Below are 23,105 nucleotides of genomic sequence, written 5' to 3'. Positions count from 1 at the left end.
CAGACAATTAGAAAAGCAGATTCCCTTTGGTGTCTACATTTCAACAGTCAGTAAATGGAATCTTTGACTACCTGTAGGTTGGGTAACAAAGCAGTACTTTTTCTTTTATTGAGCAAAAATTAGTTAATTAATTGACTGGTTGGTTGGCTGGGTGATTCATGTGTGTATGCAACACTAGAGATCAAACCCAGGGCTTCATACATGGTAGGCAAATGCTCCACTAATGAATTATACCCTTCAGCTCCCCAAATTATTTAAACAGTAGAAAATGCAAGAACAGCTGGGGATTTAGCTCAGCAGCATAAGCGCCTGCCTTGCAAGCAGGTAGTCATGAGTTCGATCCCTGGTACCAATAAAAAAAGAAAAAGACAAAAAAAAAAAAAAATGTCCGAAAATGCAAGAACAAATTCAACCAATACTTTTAGATACAAACTACAAAAAGATAACATTGAATCCTAGCAAAGTTTAACAGGGGATAGGTAAAATTTTATTAAACCCAGTACCAGATTTATAAATTATAATAAGTTTATTAAATTGCACTGTCTACTTCTTAAATGTTGGTAGGTCTGATTACTCCTTTAGGAGATAATCACAAGACTTGGAACTTGACAGTCGTTTTAGGATATACCATATTGCTTTAAAAAGGACAGTTAAAAATAATAATAATAAAAAATAAAAAGGTCAGGTAATGTCATGCACATGTTCAAAAGACACTCTTGGAGGTAAGCACTCCAGTGCTACATGATATTAAGCCTTGAGGATAGTTACCATTTCCACTGCACAATTATAGATGAGTTTCTCTGCAGTTACACTGTTAATTTCATCAATAAATCTCTGTTTGTCCGAGAAGAAGCGATTCAGCTTTTCTGTAAGTTTCTTGCACATGGTGATGCAAAATTTATATCGCTCATTCAGATTTTTCACAACTGGAAAGAAGTTGAGATGGGAATTAATATTAATTTTCCCCAAAATAACAACACAATGACATGAACCTTTCCTGCTGATATAAGTGACACCACATGATCACTAAAGAAATCAAGTTTTATGATCTTTTTTAGTATGAAAAGACAGTCCTGACTTCTCACTTTATAAATGGTAAAAAAACTAAAAAAAGCCACCTTTCCCCTTGTGCAGAACACTGAGTAACACAGATATTCCTCCTCAAAAATTTCTTCTCTTGGTAGGATGAGAAGGGGTGATCCAAGGCTATAAAGTCTCATGCTGACATCTGCTTCCATACCTTGTTTCACAGCCGTCGATGGGCTCAGCTTTCCAGATTTGATTTGGGCTTTGGCAAGATGCAGGGAAGCTGCAAGCAGCTGTGCTGCTTTCATATATAACACCAGCTGCTCCACTCTCCTGCCCCCAGGAAGACAGAAGCAAAATGTTATCTTCTGAACCAAACTGCCAGAATCTGCATACCACAGACATCAGTCCACCATTCACACAGCCTTTCTAAGGGAATCTCTTCCTAGGTTTTTTTAATGCACATAAAACTCCCAAAGGGAGAACACTTGGCTTGGAGAAAGTATGTACTCTGAAACAACAGAAACACTAAGATAAAAATCCATACATTCTCCTTATCATCAAGTGTCTTCGATGGTATAACTTACAGGAAAGAGGCAATGCTAGGGTTGCACAATAAACTCTCAGTTCATACAGTGACATCTGTATAATAAAGTAACTTTCAAGAGATTCCACTGAAGCTTTTACTGATGAGATGTGATCTTCAGTAGATAACAATGTCTTAGTCTAAGGCACAAGTTTACAGAAAACAGGAAGAATCTAGAAACTACAAAGGAGACCTACCCCCAGTCTTTGCTCAGCTGGCTGATCTGGTCCACAACCACACTCTCTTGAATCTGGTACAAGGATACGGCAGATGTGCACAGCTCAGGATTTCCTCCTCGCATGGCTGTGAGGTCCAGCACACACTCAGTGAACATCAGCATCATGTTCAGATAGCGTAAGGTGTCTGTGTGTTCCCTCTATACCAAAGACAAGGTGTCTTACAACGTTTGATACAAAGGAATTCTGTATATACACTGTATGTAATATTTTTTCCATACTTATGAATGAAAAAAAGATACACATTTTTAAATCTCAGAAATTTGGTAAGAAAATATAAGTGAACCAAATGTAGTTGTGTGCATGTATTTGTTTGTATGTATCAAAGTACCTACACAAGCAAGCTCTAAAGAGAGGAGGTCACGGGGGGAGGGTGGGGGCGGGCAGACAAGAATGAACAATACATGTGAGTCAAAGATTTACCAAAGTGCACATCAAGATTGCACACATCCTCTTCCCATCGAATCACACTTCACTAGTGTGTGCAATAAGGACTGGCTACTAAGTTAGCCTTGGACTCTTTGGGTCAAGTGATCCTCCTGCTTTTGGTCGAGTAGCTGGGACTACAGATGCATGACACCACGACCAGTTCTTACATCACATTTGAAGTTCAGTGGAGTCTACTGACTCTTCATTTCAAAAATGCTTTAGTATGCCTGCCTTGCAAGCAGGCAGTCGTGAGTTCGATCCCCGGTACCAATAAAAAGGAAAAAGACAAAAAAAAAAAAAAAAAAAAAACCAAAAATGCTTTAGTTTCCAACACTTTTTCAGTTAACAGTGATTTTTAATACCAAAACTCTAATTTTCTGTCACCTTTTCATAAGAGGAGTGCATAGTAAGGCATAACACCATCCTGAGGACTGTCATTTAAAAATGGGTATTCTAAAATTAGTTTTGTTTGCCTTTAATTATAAGTGTATTCTGAAATCTCAAAGAAGACTAAAAATTTCTCACACTTTTTTATGGTTAAAAGATTGGAATTGTGCCAGACATGGTAGCATATGTTTATAACCCTAATCCTCAGCAGACTGAAGTAGGAGGTTCTTAACTGAGTTCAAAGCCAGCCTGAACTATACAGCAAAACCCTCTTTCAAAAAAGAAAAAAAGATGAGAATCATTTTTCTAGAAAGTGAATAAATTACTCCGTTTTATGAAGTCTCTCTGCTATGATGCATACTGTCTACAGACTCCAATACACTGAATACATGCTGGAATATGGTATGTCCTATTTAATAAAGACTAAAAATACTCAATTGAGTTTTTCAACTTTAGATTGATTAGGCATATTTTTGGAATTATTACTAAATTACCACTAAAATGTACTAAAATTCTGCATGTCATACATTAAATTTATATAAAATATTTAATACTCATTCATATAAAATAGAAGTGTAAGCAGTCTTACATGGAAAATTGTTCTTCTTTTGGCCTAAAGATTTGATCATTCTAATTAAAACCTCAAGTTTAATTAAAACCTCAACACTAAGTTTAACACTCAAGCATCAAGGACTCAGGACATATTACTCCACTGAGTATTGTACTTGAGTCGGGAATGAGAAGCTGAACAGGTACAGCTCTGAAACTATAATAAAATGAACTTGTCTGGCTCTAGATTTGTGTTCAGTATACTTCACATTATTGTGCAGTATGTTTTTTCTGTAGAACTGGATCCAATGAGGGAAAAGACCTGCTGTGCAAACGTGAATGTACAGTCTTTCAGCAGATACATTTCTTAATGACTAAAATGGCATTATGTATTACTTTTAAACTTAAATGCAAGTGCATTATTTTTACTTTGCAAAGAAAACTTTAAAAATAAAAAGCAGATTTAGGATAATGCTTTTAAAATCCTACCAAAAAAAACCCTACAAATAGTAAAACTTTGAATATAAAAATTTAAGAACGTAATATATACATGTCACTCCCCATGAAGCCAAGGTTGCTATGGATGAGTGTTCCTGTCAACATGATTTTAAATATTTACCACCAATATTTTTTTAAAATAGAAAAGTGAAGAACTTAAGTTCAGAACTATTCAAATGTATTTAGCTCTTGCATCATCACTAGAAAATGTATGTTGTATCAACATAACATTAACATTCTATTAGTCTCCTTCTCTACCTCCATCAGTGTCTCCTCTGGCAGTTCAGGGGCTTCAAAGGTGATGAGCCCCTCTAGGCTGGGGGGCGAAGCACCATAAGGCACGTATCTCAGGCTGGGAGCTGCCTCTGCTGCAGGTGGTGAAGAGCCCAAGCCTGACCCAGGTGGGGAACCCACATACACACGGCCAGTGGCAGAGCACAAGGAGCCTCCCGAGCTGCTGGATCCCACTGCAAGGAAACGCAAGACACATAGCATTGCTCCCAAGTTAGGTTAAAAGGGGGTTTCACAGCCATGCTCCTCTTATTTAAACATTATTGAAGTAATAAAGAAAGCGCTCACATAAAGTTTTTATTTCTCCATGTTCTTTTTCCTTGTCTATATGCATATTTTATAGACATCACCACAGCCAGTTTTCTTAAAGTCTATTTTAAAATTCCTATCACACACATTTCTCTTTCTTGTACCATGGACTTCAAAAACTCAATAAATGCATAATAGTTCAGAGGGTTAACTATACTATGATTTTTTTCCATATTACAAATATCACTGTAACAAAATGAACAGTTTCTCCTTCTTTGCAATGCTTTCTACATGATAAGTACTCCAACATGGTATTACATAAACAAGACTATAACCATAGATCAAATATTATAAACATTTGTACACCTCTTCCTAAGAATTACATCACTTCCCAAAGCAGCTATAAGCATACAAATCACACAAAATTTCAATATATATATTTTTAGAATGTTGGTGCAAGTGGGCATTGTATTGCCTACATATATCCCAACTACTTGGAGATTGAGGTAAGAAGATCACAAATTTGAGGCCATCATACCTCAATATAAGGTCAGGTTCAAAATAAAAAGGGCCGGGCATATAGTTTAGTGGAAAAGCATCCCTGGGTTAAATCCCTAGTACCACACCAATACAAAAAAGTTCGCACAATTAATAGATGTAAAAAAATTACTTTCTTAAAATGATATTTTTGTATTTATTAAGATTTTTAATACCACTTGTTATTTTGTTTACTATGACATCTTGATTAACAACCTATATAGAATAAAAGAAATTAAAAGACATTTGGTACAACACATATGTCAATGATAATACATACTGATTTCAAGTCCAAGTCCAACACTTTCTTAATGAATAATAAAAATATCTATTAATCCATCTAAATATTTATATGATTAACTGCAAACATGAGGACCTAAAGTACAATACAAAATAAAACCTAAGCTTCTAAAAAAGAAAACAATATATATTTTTTAAGTAATTTGTTGGCTCAGTAGACAATATTAAAGTAAGACTCTACATGTAGGGAGAAAGCACAATAGACACAGCTTCATGGAGATGTCACATTTAGATTATACTTTGTATTACAATAAACACTACATGTAAGTATATATAAAATATATCTTTATAGATTAATATATACTATATTACTTTTTACTTTGTATTTTCCTCCCACAACCATTGCTTCATACTCTTCCTAGAACCCTTTGAATAAAAAGTCATTTACACTTCACTGGTGAAGAAACTGAAGTCAGAGAAGTTTTGTCTGCGTTACAATATTACATCCAAAATACAACTCACAAACTGTACTAAGATAAACGTTCCTCACCTGAGGTGGTTCTTGTTCGAAGGACCATATGGGTACAAGTAGGGGCTGTAGCACTGTGCGGAGGAGACCCCACAGTGAAGAGGACAGCCCTGGAACTTGTGGCTGTTCCTGCTGACGGTGCTACCACGAGGCCACAGGCTCCTGCTGGAGCTATAATAAAGAGTTATTTTTATAAAATGTCACATTACCTGCAGTGTTTCTATTGCAAAGAAACTGAAAATTTGGGTTTTTCTTAAACTAAAAATATTTATTATTTAAAATCAAAAATTCTATCTATAGCATTAAAAATATTTTAGTATGACCTCACATCTGTGGATCTTCATACAAAGTCTAGTATTCAGAGTGATATTTCAATACTTCTAAAATACATCAACTTCAAATCTTATCTCTCGAGGTTAATTTGAAAAAGTAGAAACCAAGAACTAACAACTAAATGTACGGTTAAGCTGAATAGTAATCAGGAGTCTCCATAGCAATACAGTTTAGAAGGATAAAGAAACAGAGGCAAAGTACATTTATACCATATAATCATACCCTTAAATCAGTTACTAAGGAAAGATCTGATTGGCTGAGGCTGGGCCAAATGAAGAGCAGGTGAAAGTCCCCCATCCACCCAAATGTGCAGAATCAGTAAAATTTGCCCAAAATCTTTTCCCATTCAGATATCTGAAAGACTAAATTTATGGGACCACAGATGCAGGCAGGAGTTACACAGACCACACACATACCCAAGGGAAAAATCTAAATAAACCCTTCATACAGCTTCACTTGCTTGCTTACTTTTTTACTGGAAACTGAACCCAGGGCCTTTGTACTGAGTACCTAAATTGTTATGCTACCCGGCTAGGCTAAACTTGGGATTCTCCTACCTCAGCCTCCCTAAGTGCTAAAATTGCCATCAAGCCCAGCTACTTGCTTAAAGTTGACTTTAAAAATTATTGATTTATTGGTCTTGCACTAGCTTTACTGTGGATAGCAACTCTGAATAAAGTTGCCTGACTAGTTAAAACCATTCTCAAGTAGAAGTTGCTTTCTGTTCTCATTCTTTGTTCTGTATCTTAAATTGTAATGTTAACTATTCCTAAGAAATAAAACTAAAAAGACGGAGTCATGAATTTACTAATCATTAACTTTTTTCAGATATACAGAACAAAGGCTGATAACATCGAAATATGCAATATCTAACAAAAATGCACAATTTGCTAATCTTACTCCTTAAAGTAAGAAATGTAGATAATCTTAATTTGCAAGAAGACAATGTGTTCATTACAGAGACTGACCTAGAAGATGAAGGTGATTATCATTGGATGTTCTGACAAACAGAAGAGAAAGAAAAACAGCCTCTGAGGCTTGACAGTTACCAAACCTGGAGGTACAATTCAGCATGCAGTCTTCTGATCCATGGCCCTCTGCTCCCACTTCCCCTCCCTATCAAAGCCCTGTTTACCCAAATACCCTGATAGGTCTTTGAGAACAATGGCCCTCTCCATCTTCCAACATGCTAGTCCTTGGAAAAAAAAACTAATTTCTTTCCCACCAATGCCTATCTCCAAGTACTGGCTTTCAACTAAGGAACAGCCTTGACTCTACCAACAAACAACACTGAATCAAATACAGAAGACCACCTTGTATACAACAGACATAACAATGTTATCAAAGTGACCCCGAGAAAGCTAGAAAAGAGGCTAAGGAAGGAAGGGAAGATAAAGCAATTACAATCAAAAGAAGAAATAGTGGAGAAATATGAGAGTGGTGTTTGTGAAACCAATTTCACTACAATGTACAGCACGTCAAATCTACCATCTTGACAATCCTATAAAGATTTGTGTAAGAAAGCTAGTGTTGCTAAAGTTGTTACTCAAGTTAGTAAGCCATGATCAACTGTGTTAGATGAGGTAGAAAGGCTATTATTAGTATGCATAAACGAAAGGCAGATGGCCTGAGTCTACAATTCATCAAAGAGCTAGGGCTATGAATGCCGATTTTGAAAGGATAATCCATCAACAAGTAATAATGATGAAATATTTCACGCCAGTAGGGGGTGTTTTCACAATTTTAAAGTGAGAATTGGGGCTCATTGGGGAACATGGAGAGCAGTCAGTGTTGATAAAAGTGCTGCTGAAATTACACACACCACTTCGAAATGATGATACAGAGAAATGGCTTTTCGTTTTCAATTGTAAAGAAACTGGCCTTTCCTGGAAGAAAATGCCCGGGACAGCATATATTCCAAGCCACAAGCCCAAGAAAGATAGGCCAATCTTACTGCTATGTGTCAATGCAAGTGGTAATCTCAAGATAAAACTTCTCTTGGTTTATTGCTCTAGTGAACACAAAAAATATGAACACAATATAGAACACAAAAAATATGAAGTCATAAAGAATAGGCTGGGGTCATGTGGAAATCTAACATAAAAGCCTGGCTAACAACAGTACTTTTGCTTGAGTGATCAGGGAGGCTTTCTATCCTACTGCTCAGGAATATCTAGAGGTCAAAGTTTTAACCATTCAAAGCTCCCTTCATCATGGACAATGTTCCTGCTCAAGCCATGAGATTTGGAAGAACTGGCTGAAAACTCCCAAGGCTCTCAGTTGAGTTCCCCCCACCTAATAAAACTCCTCTACTGCAGCCTAGTGAGCTAGAGCTACAGCTAACTTCAAGAGGCTATTCTGTTTCTGATAGTCTCACAAATTTAACCCTTAAGAGTTCAGTATAACATCCTTTCTGTGTGGGTTAACTGAGAAACCCTGCACTGATGTCACTCTATGAGAGTGCCTGGAAGAAAGTGTGGTCTAAAATTAAATAGGAGAAACTTTAAAGGCTGTGTAAAGGAGTCTAAGCCTTCAACTGACCCTGTAGTTGATGACACTGTCACCACTGCAGTCCACAGGATTACAAGTAAACAGTGGTGATGTTGAAGAACTAGTGGAGAACACTTAGAGGAACTGTCTAAAGAGGAACTTCAACTTCTGGCTGAGCAACAGAGAATGGCAGCTAAGGAGCTTTCTGAAGAGGAAAGGAGTATCAACGATCAGTGCAGCAAAGCTCTTCTTCCATAAATAAAGGAAATCCTGAAAAAATGCACAGAGCTACAAACATTTGTAGAGAAGACCCACCCAGACAGAGAAAAAGCCAAGCGCTGCATTCACATGCTTAATGACAATGTCAAGATTAGGTTTTAGTTCTGAACAGGTTGAGATCTAGTGAGTCAAAAGCAGGTGCTAATGTGCTACAGACTCTTCCAAGGAAAAGAAAAGACACCAGATAGCTAGATTCCTGATATTCTTATAGACAGGGACTCTCCTTCCAAACAATAATCACTTTCCAGCTGGCCACAGTGGCCGGAATCGCAGCATTCGGGAGGCTGAAGTAGAAGGATTGCTGCGAATTCAAGGCCAACGTGGGCTACATAGTGAGTCCAGGACAGTCCCAACTACATATAGAACCTCTGTCTCAAAAATAAATAAACTTTAAAAAAACAATAAATTATAAGGTCCACTTCATCCTCTCTTCCTGCAAGCTAAAATGTCAACTTGAATGGTGAGTACAGTATGAAATTGTTGTTCTGGTAAAATGGGCACACTTTATATAACTTTTTGGTGAAAACAAGTGAAAATTATTGATGTTCTGGTAAATTATATACATTATACAACCCTTTTTTTACATGAAAAACTTAGTTAAGGGGTGGTTTTGGAGGCTTGGAATGCATTATGGATATTTCCATTATTTCTTTTTTTTAATTTTATTTAAGGAAAAAAAGAAAAAAAAGCAGGAAAAGGGTACAAGTTATATAGAATTTCAGAAAAAAAAACAGTAGGAAATCACTAGTTAATGGATTACATATTGTCATCTTAGAAATATTTGTTCAAGTTACAAAATTAAAGCATATAAAGTGGATAAACAGTGAGACTGCAAACAGTTCTGTTCAATGAACCAACAAAACTCAGTAATATCATTGTCTATCTTATACACGTAAATATACATGCAGTTATATCGTTTAGAGCACTTTCTTTTCCTCTCTTTTGTACAATGACTATTACACATTTTGGGTTTTATTACTCCCACAGTTCTTATTACTTTTTTGGAAGAGAGTAAAACCAAATGTGACATAACAGATCAGAGTCGGTCAAATCAAAAGGGTGGACATAATAGATAATGTAAAAACATAATACAAGGTGATCAATAACGGTTACCATAATGCCTCCTGCTATCTCAAATAGAATTGCCTACATCATCAGTTATAATAAAATTGAACAAAACAGTAAAGAACGAAACCAACAAAACCAAAACATTGGGAGACATTACAGGTCTTCAAAACTAGGGATTCATTATGACGCCCATTCTGGTTGACTATTTCCATTATTTCTTATGGGAAAAACAGTCTTGAAAACCAGCCCTTGTGAACAAATTGAATTCATAAGTCAAGGCCTACTATGTATGTCAGGGACACAGCAGTCTACTTTCATTTTTCTGCATCCATGTATCTAATCTCCCTAGTACCACTGTTGAGGGGAATGTCCTTTCTTCAATGTATGTCCTTGGCACTGAAATACACAATTTACTAGACAAATGAATCACTCAAGCAGAGATGACAGTAACATGGCATTTATGTGGTCCCTCATAACATTTAAACTGATTGCATTAATAGGAAATAGCCATGAAATTATTACAGTAGTACGTAATGTACTGTAGTTAATCACATGTAGTTATAATTTTTATTTACATGTCTCTTGACTATGGACTATTTGTAATTTTAGAATGTGTAAATTCTGATAAGTTTTAATGTTTTGTAACTTATTTCTTTATATCTTACCATAAGTAACAAAATAAGACCATTATTTATATGTTTTCATACCTTTTATAAGTTTTTAGATATTTTTTAGGATACAGATTATTCTTTCAAATTGTTGCAAATCTCCCCTTGGAAAATCTTTACGTATCTGTATCTATGGAGTTCAAACCTGTGTTGTTCACAGGTCAATTATACAATTAACAAGAAAAATACAAGAAACAATTAAGTGTATCAATATATACATAACAAGAATATAAGGAAGCAAATGAATAAAAAGAATCCAAATAAATAAATAGAAATTCTCTAAATCTGGGGGTATTGGGAATCAGACTCAGGATCTCATGCTTGCCAGACAAGTGCTGTTCTGCTGAGCTATATCCCTGGCCCTAGAAATTCCTAAATTTGACTTTTAAAAAAAAAATCACGTAACACAAAAGCTCAGCAACTTTCAGGTAGGATAAGGGAAAAGAGTTACCTCCAAACATAATCATAGTAAAACAGTGAAGTACATAAACTAAGAGAAAATCTTATTAGCTGAAAGAGAAATATAATGTCATATACAAAAGAACTAAAATTAAGAATAGCTACCTTAATATCAGAAACAGTAGAAGCCAGGGACAGTAGCATGATAACATATTTAAAATGCTGAAAAAGAATCAACTACAGTGTTACTTATCTGAGGCCAAGGTAGGGAGATCACTCACTCTGGGCAACACAGACAGACCTTGTCTCAATCAATGAACCAGTATGTTAAAAAGTCCTGAAGAAGCCAATAACAAACCATCCTATGAATGTGCCTGCAATCTGAGCACTCCGCAAAGGCTCAGGCAACAGGGTCACAGTTCAAGCCCAGCCTGGGTAACTTAAGTGTCCGAGTGAGATCCTATCTCAAAATGAAATTTTTAAAAAGGGCTGAAAAAAAAGAGCTATCAAATAAGAACCTTTTTACTAAGCATAACTTTTAAAAATAATGAAGCCAAAATATAGACATTCCCAAATAAACAAAAACTGGGAGAATTTATTGCTAGAAGATGCAGTACTCTTAGAATAAATACCAATGAAAGTTCTTCAAGTGAAAAACAACTGACCCCAGAGTGTAACCCCTAGAAATACAAGAGTACAGATAAAGGTAATTATTATATATAATTATAAAATACAATATAATTGCATCCTCATTCTTTCCTCTCCTGTATTATTTAAAAAGCAATTTTATTACACAATATGCCTATAATTGCATCATTGGACCTTTAACACATAGAAATGCAGTATATTTGATAACAGCATAAAGAAGGTACATTGAAGCAAGAATAGGAATTTGAATCCATAAAAGCAAATGGAGAGAACCAAAAATGGTAAATAAGGTAATACAACAAACTATACATGCAAACGTACACTCTTTCCTTGCGTCAGCTTCTTTATATGCATAAGATTATATAAAGTAATATAATAATGTACCACTAAACTTCTCTTACATATAGAATATTTACAACAGTAGTACTAATAGAATTGGGAAGAGGGAAGAGCAATGTAGGAGTAATGCTTCCCTGTGCTAGTGGAACCAATTTTGTGTAAATCTGAACTTGACTGTAATAAATTAGCATCCATATAGAAAGACCTAAAGAAACTACTAAGAACTTTTTTTTAAAAAAGTGAAAACCATTTAAGAGATTAAAATGTGACAATATAAAATACTCATTTAATATGAGAGAAAGCAGTTTTTTAAAAAAGCAACAAAAGAATAACATGACACAAATAGAAAACAAAAAGTAAAATGTATAGGTAAATCCAATTATGTCAAGAATATCATGGGGCTGGAGATTTAGCTCAGTGGCGTAAGCTCCTGCCTTGCAAGCAGGCAGTCGTGAGTTGGATCCCTGGTACCAATAAAAAGGAAAAAGGCAAAAAATAAATAAAAAAAAACATATTATATATATATGTATTAAAAGGAATTGTTTTGCCGGGGATTTAGCTCAGCAGCATAAGTGCCTGCCTGGCAAGCACTAGGTTGTGAGTTGAATCCCCGGTACTAAAACAAAAACAAAACCAAGAATATCAAATGTGAACAGATTAAATAATTTAACCAAAAGCTTAACATTGTTACATTATAAATAAGATAAACTATATACATCTACAGAGGATATATTTCAGTGTCAAAGATGCAGCTATACTAAAAGTAAAAGTATGGGAAACAACATGTAAACAAACCATCCTAAGAACTACATTGGACTTCTCTCTACGCAGGCATGAATAGTCTAGTAAAATACGAATTCCTACAGTATTCTCTTTGGATTAGAAAACCGTATTTAATTAGATACACTGTTGACACGGACGTTCAGAAGGAGAATTAATTTTTAAAATTACTAAACAACCAGGCATGGTGGTACACCACCTGTATTTCCAGCTACTCAGGTAGCCGAGGCAGGAAGAATGCAAGTTCAAGGCCAGCCTAGGCAACTTAGCAAGACCCTGTTTCAAAATTTTAAAAAAGAGTTCGAGATATAGTTCAGCACTTCCTGGGTCCCATCCCCAAGTAAGGTGGGAAAAAAAAAAAGGGAAAGAAAAAGAAAAAAAAAGGTTAAGACTCCCAAATTTGAATGTACACAGTAATCACTTGAGAATTCTAGGAATTAATCCCCAGGAATTCAATTAAGTAAGTCTGGTGTAGGTAGAAGATCTCCATTTTTTTTCTTTTGATAAACTATTTACATAATCTAAATGGTTTATGGACATAACAGTCCCTGTGATCCATGAAAGGTTCACAGATCTCAGTATGAATGAGTCTTTATAAAGTCTAGGTTCTATAAAAGAAATGCTAATTAGTACAGGTGTGTTTGGGCTAACTTTGGCCCATATGATCCTACTAAAAAAAATCCACTTAGGTCAGAATACATTCCAACTCATAGGCTGCTGATCATTAAAGACATTCTCTGTCTTATCCAGCACTGAGAAAGAAGAGATGACAGAGATGACTTAAAAAACTATGACATTATAATAATGTGTCTTGCTTAAGCTCCAACCTTGTAATAACTTGTTACAACAGTAACAATAAACTAAGACATATGCTAATAAATTATCAGCCTACATAGAAATCAGATTTTTCTTACCTATATCCATTGGTCGTTCTGTATTTAAACTATCTGTGCTGCCCTGGTATCCACCTAAAGGTGTCTTTATTTGTTGATCTGATAATTTTCCAGTACTGACAGATCTAAAAAGAACAGTGAAGTTAATAATGTTAAGTATACTTTTTAAGAATAGAGAAATAAGAAGTCAGAGAACAAAGAAACAAAAACTAGATGCCAAACAATTGAGAGTACAAACTTCCATAATCAAAAGAAAAGGCAGAAATAGAATATTCAAGTTCAGAAAGAACTTTGTGGGGTTTTTTTTTTCCTTTTTTGGTACTGAGGCTCGAACTCACGACCTTGTGCAGGCAGGCGCTTATGCCTCTGTGCTAAATCTCTTGCCCCTGTGTTTAAACATTTGTAGGATGTATTTGTGGTTTCTAGACATTCTAAATTTATATAGTACATAATAATAATCACATGGCACAAACCAGACAGTGAATAATGTGATATAATTGCTTTTACTACACAAATACATTTATTTTGCTATTATAGTTCTCATGTTTTAGAAAGGAAACAGTCTTACCTGCCAAACAATGCCTTGTTCTGCTGCTCAGATCGATGCCTCTCACTTTCTTGTACTAAGAAACAATGGGAACATTCCCGAGGGTCATTCCCATCTTTGGATTGACCTTCAGCAGGTCCATGACGTGTAACCAAGGCTAATAGGTTGGAAGACGCTTGTGTTTTAGGGATTTTGAAAGGAGCCGTGGTCTAAAGAAGCACACGTAAGCTAGTTAAACATTATGCATGAGATGTTATGAATTAAATGTAGGGCACACTTAGAAGTATAGACACTGGAGTTAAGGCAGACCTGGATTCAATTATAGTTCTTCTATTTATAGGATTTGAGACTCTGGACAGTTCATTTAAGCTCTATAAACCTCAATTTCCTTTTCTGAAGATTAACGGAATCATGTACATAAAGTATTAAGCAAGTATTTACATCCTGCCTGGCAAGTACATTAAAATTATTCTTAGCATGAATCTTTCCATGAAGTACTCTCCCAGCTCATGACTACAAAAGAATAAGAAACACACCTTAGTAGGAGAGCCAATGATTGTTGGTAAAGGAGTTTTAAAGAACCAATCCGAACTCCGTGGAGAGGATCCTGTGTGCTTGGTGGGAGAGGTTCCAAGGCTGCCAGGCCGACTGGGCTGAGGTGAGTAGTTGTACCCAGCCCCAGCATGAGATGGGCACACGGGATCAGAGTGCTGTTTTCTGAGCTTCTGTTTGTTTTGATAGATGTCAGTGAGAGTGGGCGCACTTTGCAGCCTAGCACCCAATAAGAGAGACTGTGGTGACTGAGCCTGTGGCACTGGAGAACCTACCAAAGAAAATGAATGTAGTATTAACCTACATTCATTCTAAAGAAGTACAAGGCAAAATCTTAAATAAGAACAAAATTATTACAATGAGAATTCTCACAAAAGGTTTTACTTTTCTTGAGATATTCTAAAAATTGTTAACTGGGAATGAGGTATTTCCTGGCAACCTTTACAAAACAACAGTAAGTAGTACACTGTTGTATTTCTCAGAATATTTAATTTAATGATGAAGGATACATGAGCTACTTTTCAGATTAACTCTGATTAATATAAGATCTGAAGAGAACTATAAATTTAATGGTTAAAGGAAATGAAAACAACAATGGCCTACACTGAACAAGGTGACTTCTTGTCTTTCTAGGTGTAACACTTAAGCGTATGAATGTAATTACTCTCTATTCTTACACAGCAACTAAATCAAACTTTCAAATTAACCCAGTATAACCCAAAAACACAAAAATAAAAATAACGTAAAATGTAGAAAAAGTCATAAAGATAATAATAGAGCTGTCCTGAACTTTACCATGTCTAAAATAACAACCACACCGATGTTTTGTGTTTTGTCAGTTTCATTAGTGGCACATTTAAAGCCTACAGTATATTGTATTCTCTACAAAGCACATACTTTGCTGGTTTCTGGACACTTAAGGGGATATCACATCAAGAAACTAGGAGACTAGGCACTCTTCTCCTTACCTAATCACCTTGTTGCCTACCACAAGAGGTGGCCACTTACATGATACTTTTGTCTTAGTGTGCTCAGTGTCTAGCTCACTGAATTCTGGTTACACATTCTCTGGAGTTCCTTGCAAGCAAAACCATTGCCAGAACCAGTAAGGGCACACAAATATTTCTAGTGATCTAAGCATCCACTTTCTAAAAGTCGGCATGGATAACTTTGTTGCTGACTACTCTTGCCTTTATCTCATACCAAACCTGATATTTAGTTCCTCAGAATTATATCCTGCCTTTTATAGAATTACGTAAATAAATAAGTAAAAATATGACTGGTTAACTACTTCAACTCTTTCTTAAGCTTTATTTTTAGAAAACAAAAAACTAAACTTAGAAAAAAAATGCGTTCCTAATCTTACATTAATCTTATGTAAGATTCCTTCTACTAACTAACTTTTCACATGCCCATCAACAGAATTTGACTTATAGAAGTATAACTCACACAATATCTTTTCAGGCATATATGTCATATAATAAAGCAATAAACATTACATTTTCTTTTTTATCTAATACTGATGGGGGCCCTCTTTATCAAGAATGTATTAATTCATGAGCCAAATTAAACCTCTCCTCTTTTAATGTGTAATCCTTCTGACAACATTTTGGAGTACTGGGTTTACAAGTATGGGCTAACATATCCACCTGACTACATTTTCCTGTTATGCTATAATAATTAGTTTATGTCTGCCAAGTCTCACTACACAGAGACTACCTTGAAGACAGGAATAAATTGATTTCATGTTGTAATCTCAGACACTGATCTTGTTTCAGCTGCCTTGGAAGCATCTGGAAAAAGTAGGACAAAACTGAGAGAGTTGGAACATCAGAGCTCTGAAAGCCTTGCCTGCCATTCCTCATTATGTTGTTTGTCATTGAGGAAGTCACTATGTCTCTTTATTCCACAAACAAGAAGGAGGTATCCTATCTGCCCTTTAGGATTCCTCTAAGGTACATTTAACAATTAATAGAAATGTGTGCCTTAACCACAAGAAATTAATATTTATTATTAATGAAGTTCATAGCCATTTCATTCCTTTCTTCAGAGTTGCAAGATGCTCACCAGCATAAAAAAAACTCAAATAAGGAGTATGAAGGTCTTAAGTTATGTCATACACTTACCAAATGAGAATGCCTCTAGACACAAATGCAGTCTAAACAGTAAGGCAATTAGTTAAGATATTTATCAGCCTCCAACCCTAACCTACTAATTTCTAAGTAGTTAAAATACTTCAGGGAAGGTGCAAGGCCCTGACACTATACTCTAGAGATGTGTCCCAGTTAGCTGTGTGGTCTAGAAGCTCTGAGCTCCTCCCAGACAAGTACAAGGCCCCGGAATCATTATCCAGGGGTTTGTCCCTGCTAGCTGCACAGAGGATCCGAGCTCTACCCAGCTCAGCGTCCCAGCGCAATGCATCCAGGAAAAGCCTGGCCAGCCTCACAGGTCACACCGACACTGAGTCCTGCCCAGCCTAAGGCCCCACAGCCTAGGGCCCAATCAGGGAGTGACCAGTCTAGCTGATAGATCCTTAAGATTTTGAGCTCTGCTTATCACAGCACAAGGCTCTGGTGCCATAAGTTCAGGGGTGTGCCCCAATTAGCCACCTGGATATCACAGGATCAAAGCTCTGCCCAGTGCAGCATTCCAGTGCAATCCATCGGGAGGGTGTTTGGCCAGTCACATAGGTACCAGAAGAAAATGCCAAAATGAAAAAGCAAGATGCAGTCTCAGTCCTGTAGCCCACTGAGAACAAACCCAGGAGACACTGAAATGGAAGACACTGGAAATCGCACAACTGAACTTTCTGAAATGTTTGCTACTGAAGTAAAGAAACAACTGCATGAAGCTATAGAGGAAATAAGATCAGAAATAATCTCCTGGGCAAAAAAAGAAATGACAAACATTATGAAAGAAATGTAGAGTGTAACTAAAGAAGATATACAAAAAATAGAGGAACATAAAATGATGGCAACCTTATATAAACAATATAAGACAGAATTAGAATGCATGAAACATTCAAAGGGATAGTCAGGAAACTAAAAATTCCATTCAAAGCTGGCAAAACCACTTGAATAAAACTTAAGATAAACTGTCAGACCTTGAAGACAGTCTGGAAACTTATGATCACAGAAGAAAAGATCTCTTAAAAATAGTAACAACAAGAACAACAGCAGACAGACTCTACTAAGCAGGGCAAACAATTAAACAGAAAAAGTAGAAAACCAACAACAGAAACATAACATGACAGGGATAAGTCAGTACATATCAGTTGTATCCATCAACATTAATGGTCTCAACTCACCAATAAAAAAAAAGACTGACAGATGGATTAAGAAAGAATATCCAACAATATACTGTGTACAAGAAACACATTTAACTCAGAAAGAAATTCATAGATGAAATGTCAAAGGGCAAAAACAATACTCCATGTGACAGGAACCAGAAAAAAGCAGGGATAGCTATTTGGTTTGCAGACAATACGCACATCAAACCAAGAATGATAAAAAGAGATAAAGGTCATTACATAATTGTTAGGGAAAAACTTGAAGAGGAAGAGACTACAATCGTAAATATATATGCACCAAATATGGGAACACCCGATTATATAAAACAAATGTTAACATACATGAAAAATCAAATAAGTAATAATATAGTTAAAACAGGGGACCTTAACACCCCATTGTCAGAAAGAGACAGTCAAACCAAACAAAAAATTAGCAAAGAAATAACAGAACTAAATAAAACTTGTGAGTAAATGGACCTAGTAGATGTGTACCAAGGGTTCCACCCAAAACATCAGAATTCTCAGCTGCACATGAGTCATTCTCTAAAATAGACGATATACTAGCCCAGAGAACATGTTTAAGTAAATGCAAAAAAACTGGAAGACAAAACAGGTAGAAATAGGGGCAGGGAGAGAATTCATGAACAAAAATCAAACTGCACAGGAATTACTTTCCAGAATCAACAACTGGGATCTCATCTATTAAACTTTTCACTCCAACAGAGTGAAAAGAAACCCACAAATTGGAAAAACACCTTAGCCAATTGTCCCTCAAACAAAGGATTTACATCTAGGATATATAAACAATTAAAAAAAAAATCAAGCCCCCAAAATTCAAAGACCCAGTCCAAAAATGGGCATCAGAGATGAATACTCACTTCTCAAATGAAGAAATACAACTGGCAAATAAATGTATGAAAAAATATTCAGCATCATTGATCATTCAAAAAATGCAAATTAACGCTGAGATTCTATCTCATTCCAGAAAGAATGGTTAAGATAAAAAAATCAACCAATGACAAGTGCTGGAAGGGTTCTGAGAAACAAGGAAGTAGGCTGATGCAACTATGGAAATCAGTGCAGAGATTCCTCAAAAAGCTAGGATTAAAGGTTCAATCTGACCAAGCTATCCTACTTCTGGGCATTTTCTCAGAAGAATTGAAAATATCATGCCACAGTGATATATGTGCACCCGTGTTTAAGCAGCACAATTTGTAATAGCCAAATCTTCGAACCAACCCAAGTGCCCATCAATCGAGGAATGGATAAAAAAGATGTGGTATTTTTATACAATGGAGTACTACTCAGCTATAAAGAATGATTGCACTGAGGCTTTTATAAATAAATGGATGTGATGAGACCATACTCATAAGTGGAATAAATCAAACTCACATGTGTAAATAGCATATTGTCTCCCTAGTATAAGAAACTGCAAGAGCAAATATGATTCAAAATCTTTTTTGGATATTGTGTAAAGGTAAGGAACTACTCAAAGAGGAAAAGTAACTGGGATAGGGGAAAGGAAGAAAGAAGGAAATGAAAAAAGACATAAATTTTAATATATATAAGATAACTAAGATGACTATACTATTCCCATTAGTTCTTAGAAAAGAACAGTTAATATTCACGTGATTAGATCAATTCTGCATGTCTATATCTAATAATCTAAGCAACCCTTCTGCAGGTAACAATAGGCAATATTACAACCATTATTAAATATCTATCATCTTGCTTTGAAAACCTATTCTGTTACTGTTTTGGGTTTGTTATTGGTTGTTTGCCTCTTCTGCTTTTTCTTTTCCTGTGTCTTTTTTTCTCTTAAATAACAAAATAAAATAAAATATTTTAGGCAATAATAACGTCCACCTTTGCTTGAATTAGCTGGAATTTTATTGCCTGTTTTCTCCATATTTTATATGAAAATCATTTAAAATACATCAAAAATTATTAATCAAAGTAATGAAATTTCACTTTCTAGGTTAATGTTTATTAGATGTGTGACATCCAAAATATATCTAAAATATATTCCTAAGACTGTTTTCATAAAGCAATTTATATGTAAAAAGGGATATTACCTATGTGACACAGATGCCCATTAAACCAAGATTGTAAAACACAAGATAGCACAGGAAATATTTCAATTCGATTCTGCTAAGAACAGAAAAACATAACTCAAATTCATTCACAATGAAATTCAAATTATTAAAATACCAAAATATTTTCCTACCTGACGAGTTTCTACTCCTGGATTCATGGCCCTGAGGATGCCCACAGCAGCACTGACTGAATTGCTCAGGAATGGTACCAACTAGAAAATAAGAGACAGGGAAAGGAACAAGAAATTATTCTAGACCAGTAAACAATGTAAACAAGTAACACGTGCAAAAATTGTTCAATGTATACTGTAAAAGATCACAAAATTTTAATCAGAAAAGATTTAATTTAGAAGCTGGGTATGGTGATCCAAGCCTGCAATCCCAGCACTTGGTAGGCTGAGGCATGAGGATTGCTGTGCATTTGACGCTAGCCTGGGCTACAAAGTGAGCTGAATGTCAGTCTGAACTGCATAGCAAGGTCCTGTCTCAAAAAGATTAAAAAAAAAAAAAGATTTAATTTAGAACATAGAACCAATGAGAAAGGAACTGGGCATGCTAAGATTAAAGAGTATATAATTGGCCTCACAACAAGACCAAAAGGAAAGAAGGCTATGCAAATGAATCAGTGCCTATAACAGGCATGTGTAAGATAGAAGTACAGGAGTTTGTGCAAAGTGGAATTAAAAATCACAGCTGACCAAAAGCCCATCTGCTGTCCCAATGGATTCATATTTATGCTGAGACCAGGCCTTCCCAGGGACTACTCCCAGTCAATGACTTTGGGCCTGTTGGTGTAAGTCAGAGAATTCCTGTCATCTCAGGGCTTAGGGCTACTCTTGCAGTCTGACTAGAACACTCTCAGAACTGCACTACAGCCTCCGGCTCTTCTTGCTCATTTGCCCTCCTTCCTACCCTCTTTCTCCAGGTATCAGACCTGCATCCTGACCTAAAGACACTCCTTGCCTTCCTGCACCCTCCCCTCTAGCCTTCACAGGTGTCTCCCCCGTCAATCTCTTGTGTATCTAATATCTTCTTTTCATCCACCTCCCTGAGACCCCAAACTGAGATAAGAGAGTTTGGGAAGGTCCCAGGGAATTTACTCAGACAAGACACATGTCCATAACAAAAAGGGCACTGTCCAAGTGATAAGGCAGCAGGCAGAGCTTAAATTCTATAGACCCTTCTCTTGAACACAAAGGTTTCAATATTATCTTTGAAGACCTTGGAGTGTACCTTAGGGACCCCTACAGGGGTGACAGAGGGACAAAGTTTTGTCTGAAGATTTTTTTTAGCTAAAAAAGAAGTGATGAGGCAATTTAAGGGTTTTTGTTTTTGTTTGTTAATCCTGTCACGGGGCTTCTGGGGATTGGTTATCTGCAGCATTGCTCTGCCTGCTTCCTAAGACAGCCCGTTTTCCACTTTAGTCCTACTCTAGCAGTTCTGACTGTAGGCAGATCTCCTCCACACCCGTTCTTCCTACTACCTCAATGCTGTTTCTCACAGATGCTGTGGACGCAGTAGCTTTGGTCTCCTTTACTCTGAGTTGAAACATTTTGTCTGTCTTTAAATTGCACTGAGTATGTGGTTTGTTTTCTGTTTTCAAAAGGATTCTCCTCAATACTGTAACAAAACTGCTACTATATTCCTAGTGTAGGAAGGATTCTGATGAATGTGACCAAAGTTTTGTGTGTTTAAGTCTTTATACATCTGAGTCAGGTAATGTACTTTATGCATTTTAATCTACAGTTTCTGACTCTAAAATTAGAACCCAAATCTAATGTGGGTGCTTTTGATGTAGAATAACAATCCCAACAGATTTATACAGACGTTATCAAGGGAGAGTTAGGAGCTGGAGAAAGTAAGAAGAAAGGGTCAGAGCCACCTATCAGGTCAGAATCACTACTATGGAAAGATGATATTCCTGAAAAGAGTGCATCATGTCAGATTTGCTGCAGTGAAAACAAAGTTGAAAAATAGCTGCTTTAAATTCTCCTTACCCAAAGGAGAAGGTGAATAAGGCCTGGAAGACCCAGTAGAGAGTCTTCGTCCAACTGTCTGTACTGTGTCTGCTGGTGCCGGGGAGCAGGATCCCAGCCTAAGGAAGCCCAGGGGGCTGGTGTTAGACCTTCGTACCACTGCAGATCTAGTGAAAAAAGGAGACTGACTTACTCTGACAGGTTCTAGCATTTCCTCTTTTTTCTATTTTTTCCTCTGAAATTTTCTAACAATATGGTACAAAGACAACTTTCTACAATTGGGCAGCAGGAGCTGGGGATATAGCTCAGTGATGCGGCATCCAGTACATACACACACACAAATAATAGTAAAATAAAAGATTTTTAAATTAAGAAAAAAAATAAGTAACAAGTCACATGAAATACAAAAAGTAAAAAATAAGAGTATTATCTCCCTCACCTCTCTAATTCTCAGCACTTCTCTAATCCTATTTAAGTATTTTTAGTTTCAAGTGCAGCCTTCCAGAATTCCTTAATGCATATACAGTATAACCAAAATGAACACAAATTATATTTACCTTATTTGAACATAGGTGATATATACTACTTTCAATCTGTTACCGTAGGTGCCCTTTAGACTCTTAAATATTACCGAAGACTCCAGGAAATGTTTATTTATATAACATTATCTATTGACATTTACTGTATTTGAGATTAAAGTAAGAAATTTTAAAATTCATTAAAAATAATAAACTCGGTGCAGGGGATTTAGCTCAGCAGCTTAAGTGCCTGCCTGACAAGCACTAGGTCGTGAGTTCAATCCCTGGTATCAAAAACTAAATTAATCAAAAATAATACTTATTAAATTTAACATGATTATGAAAAACAAGTGTATTTTCCAAAAACAAATTAGTGAAGATAATGGCATTATTTTACCTTTATGCAAATCTCTAACATCTCATTTAAGAAAAAAATCTGGATTCTCAAAACTGCTTCTGTATTCAATGTTATAAAATGTACTATTTTGGGTGAAATACAGAAAAATGAGCCAGTTTTGCATAGATATGTACCGAAAAAATCAGAGAATATTTTGATAATCCTTTCAGATATCTGTGGTCCTCTGATAGTCAAAGCAAAATCTCATCAAGTGGTGGTTTCTAAATTCAGCCTGCAATGAGAGATGTGAAATTGTACCACAAATTCTATAATAAA

At 36.0% G+C, this 23,105-nt stretch overlaps 1 protein-coding gene across 3 annotated transcripts in view; it reads right to left on the bottom strand.

Annotated features, from left to right (window-relative positions):
- The window catches only part of Ulk2 (unc-51 like autophagy activating kinase 2), a 71,877-nt gene that overhangs the window by 4,986 nt on the left and 43,786 nt on the right, over positions 1-23,105 (bottom strand). For all 3 annotated transcript variants that reach the window (XM_003466199.5, XM_063242322.1, XM_063242323.1), the window contains 10 exons: positions 21,936-22,081; positions 20,070-20,150; positions 14,538-14,824; positions 14,023-14,210; positions 13,476-13,579; positions 5,579-5,728; positions 3,970-4,178; positions 1,810-1,988; positions 1,241-1,359; positions 769-926 (listed from right to left, as the gene is read on the bottom strand). In XM_003466199.5, coding sequence (XP_003466247.4) covers positions 769-926; positions 1,241-1,359; positions 1,810-1,988; positions 3,970-4,178; positions 5,579-5,728; positions 13,476-13,579; positions 14,023-14,210; positions 14,538-14,824; positions 20,070-20,150; positions 21,936-22,081 — 1,621 coding nt within the window. The remainder of the gene's footprint in view (positions 1-768; positions 927-1,240; positions 1,360-1,809; positions 1,989-3,969; positions 4,179-5,578; positions 5,729-13,475; positions 13,580-14,022; positions 14,211-14,537; positions 14,825-20,069; positions 20,151-21,935; positions 22,082-23,105) is intronic.

The sequence above is a fragment of the Cavia porcellus genome, unplaced genomic scaffold (genome assembly GCF_034190915.1).
Source record: "Cavia porcellus strain 051 isolate PalLab524CR breed Dunkin Hartley unplaced genomic scaffold, mCavPor4.1 scaffold_32, whole genome shotgun sequence".
NCBI lineage: Eukaryota > Metazoa > Chordata > Mammalia > Rodentia > Caviidae > Cavia > Cavia porcellus.
Note: the sequence above shows the minus strand (reverse complement) of the source record. Positions and strands in the feature narration are given on the sequence as shown.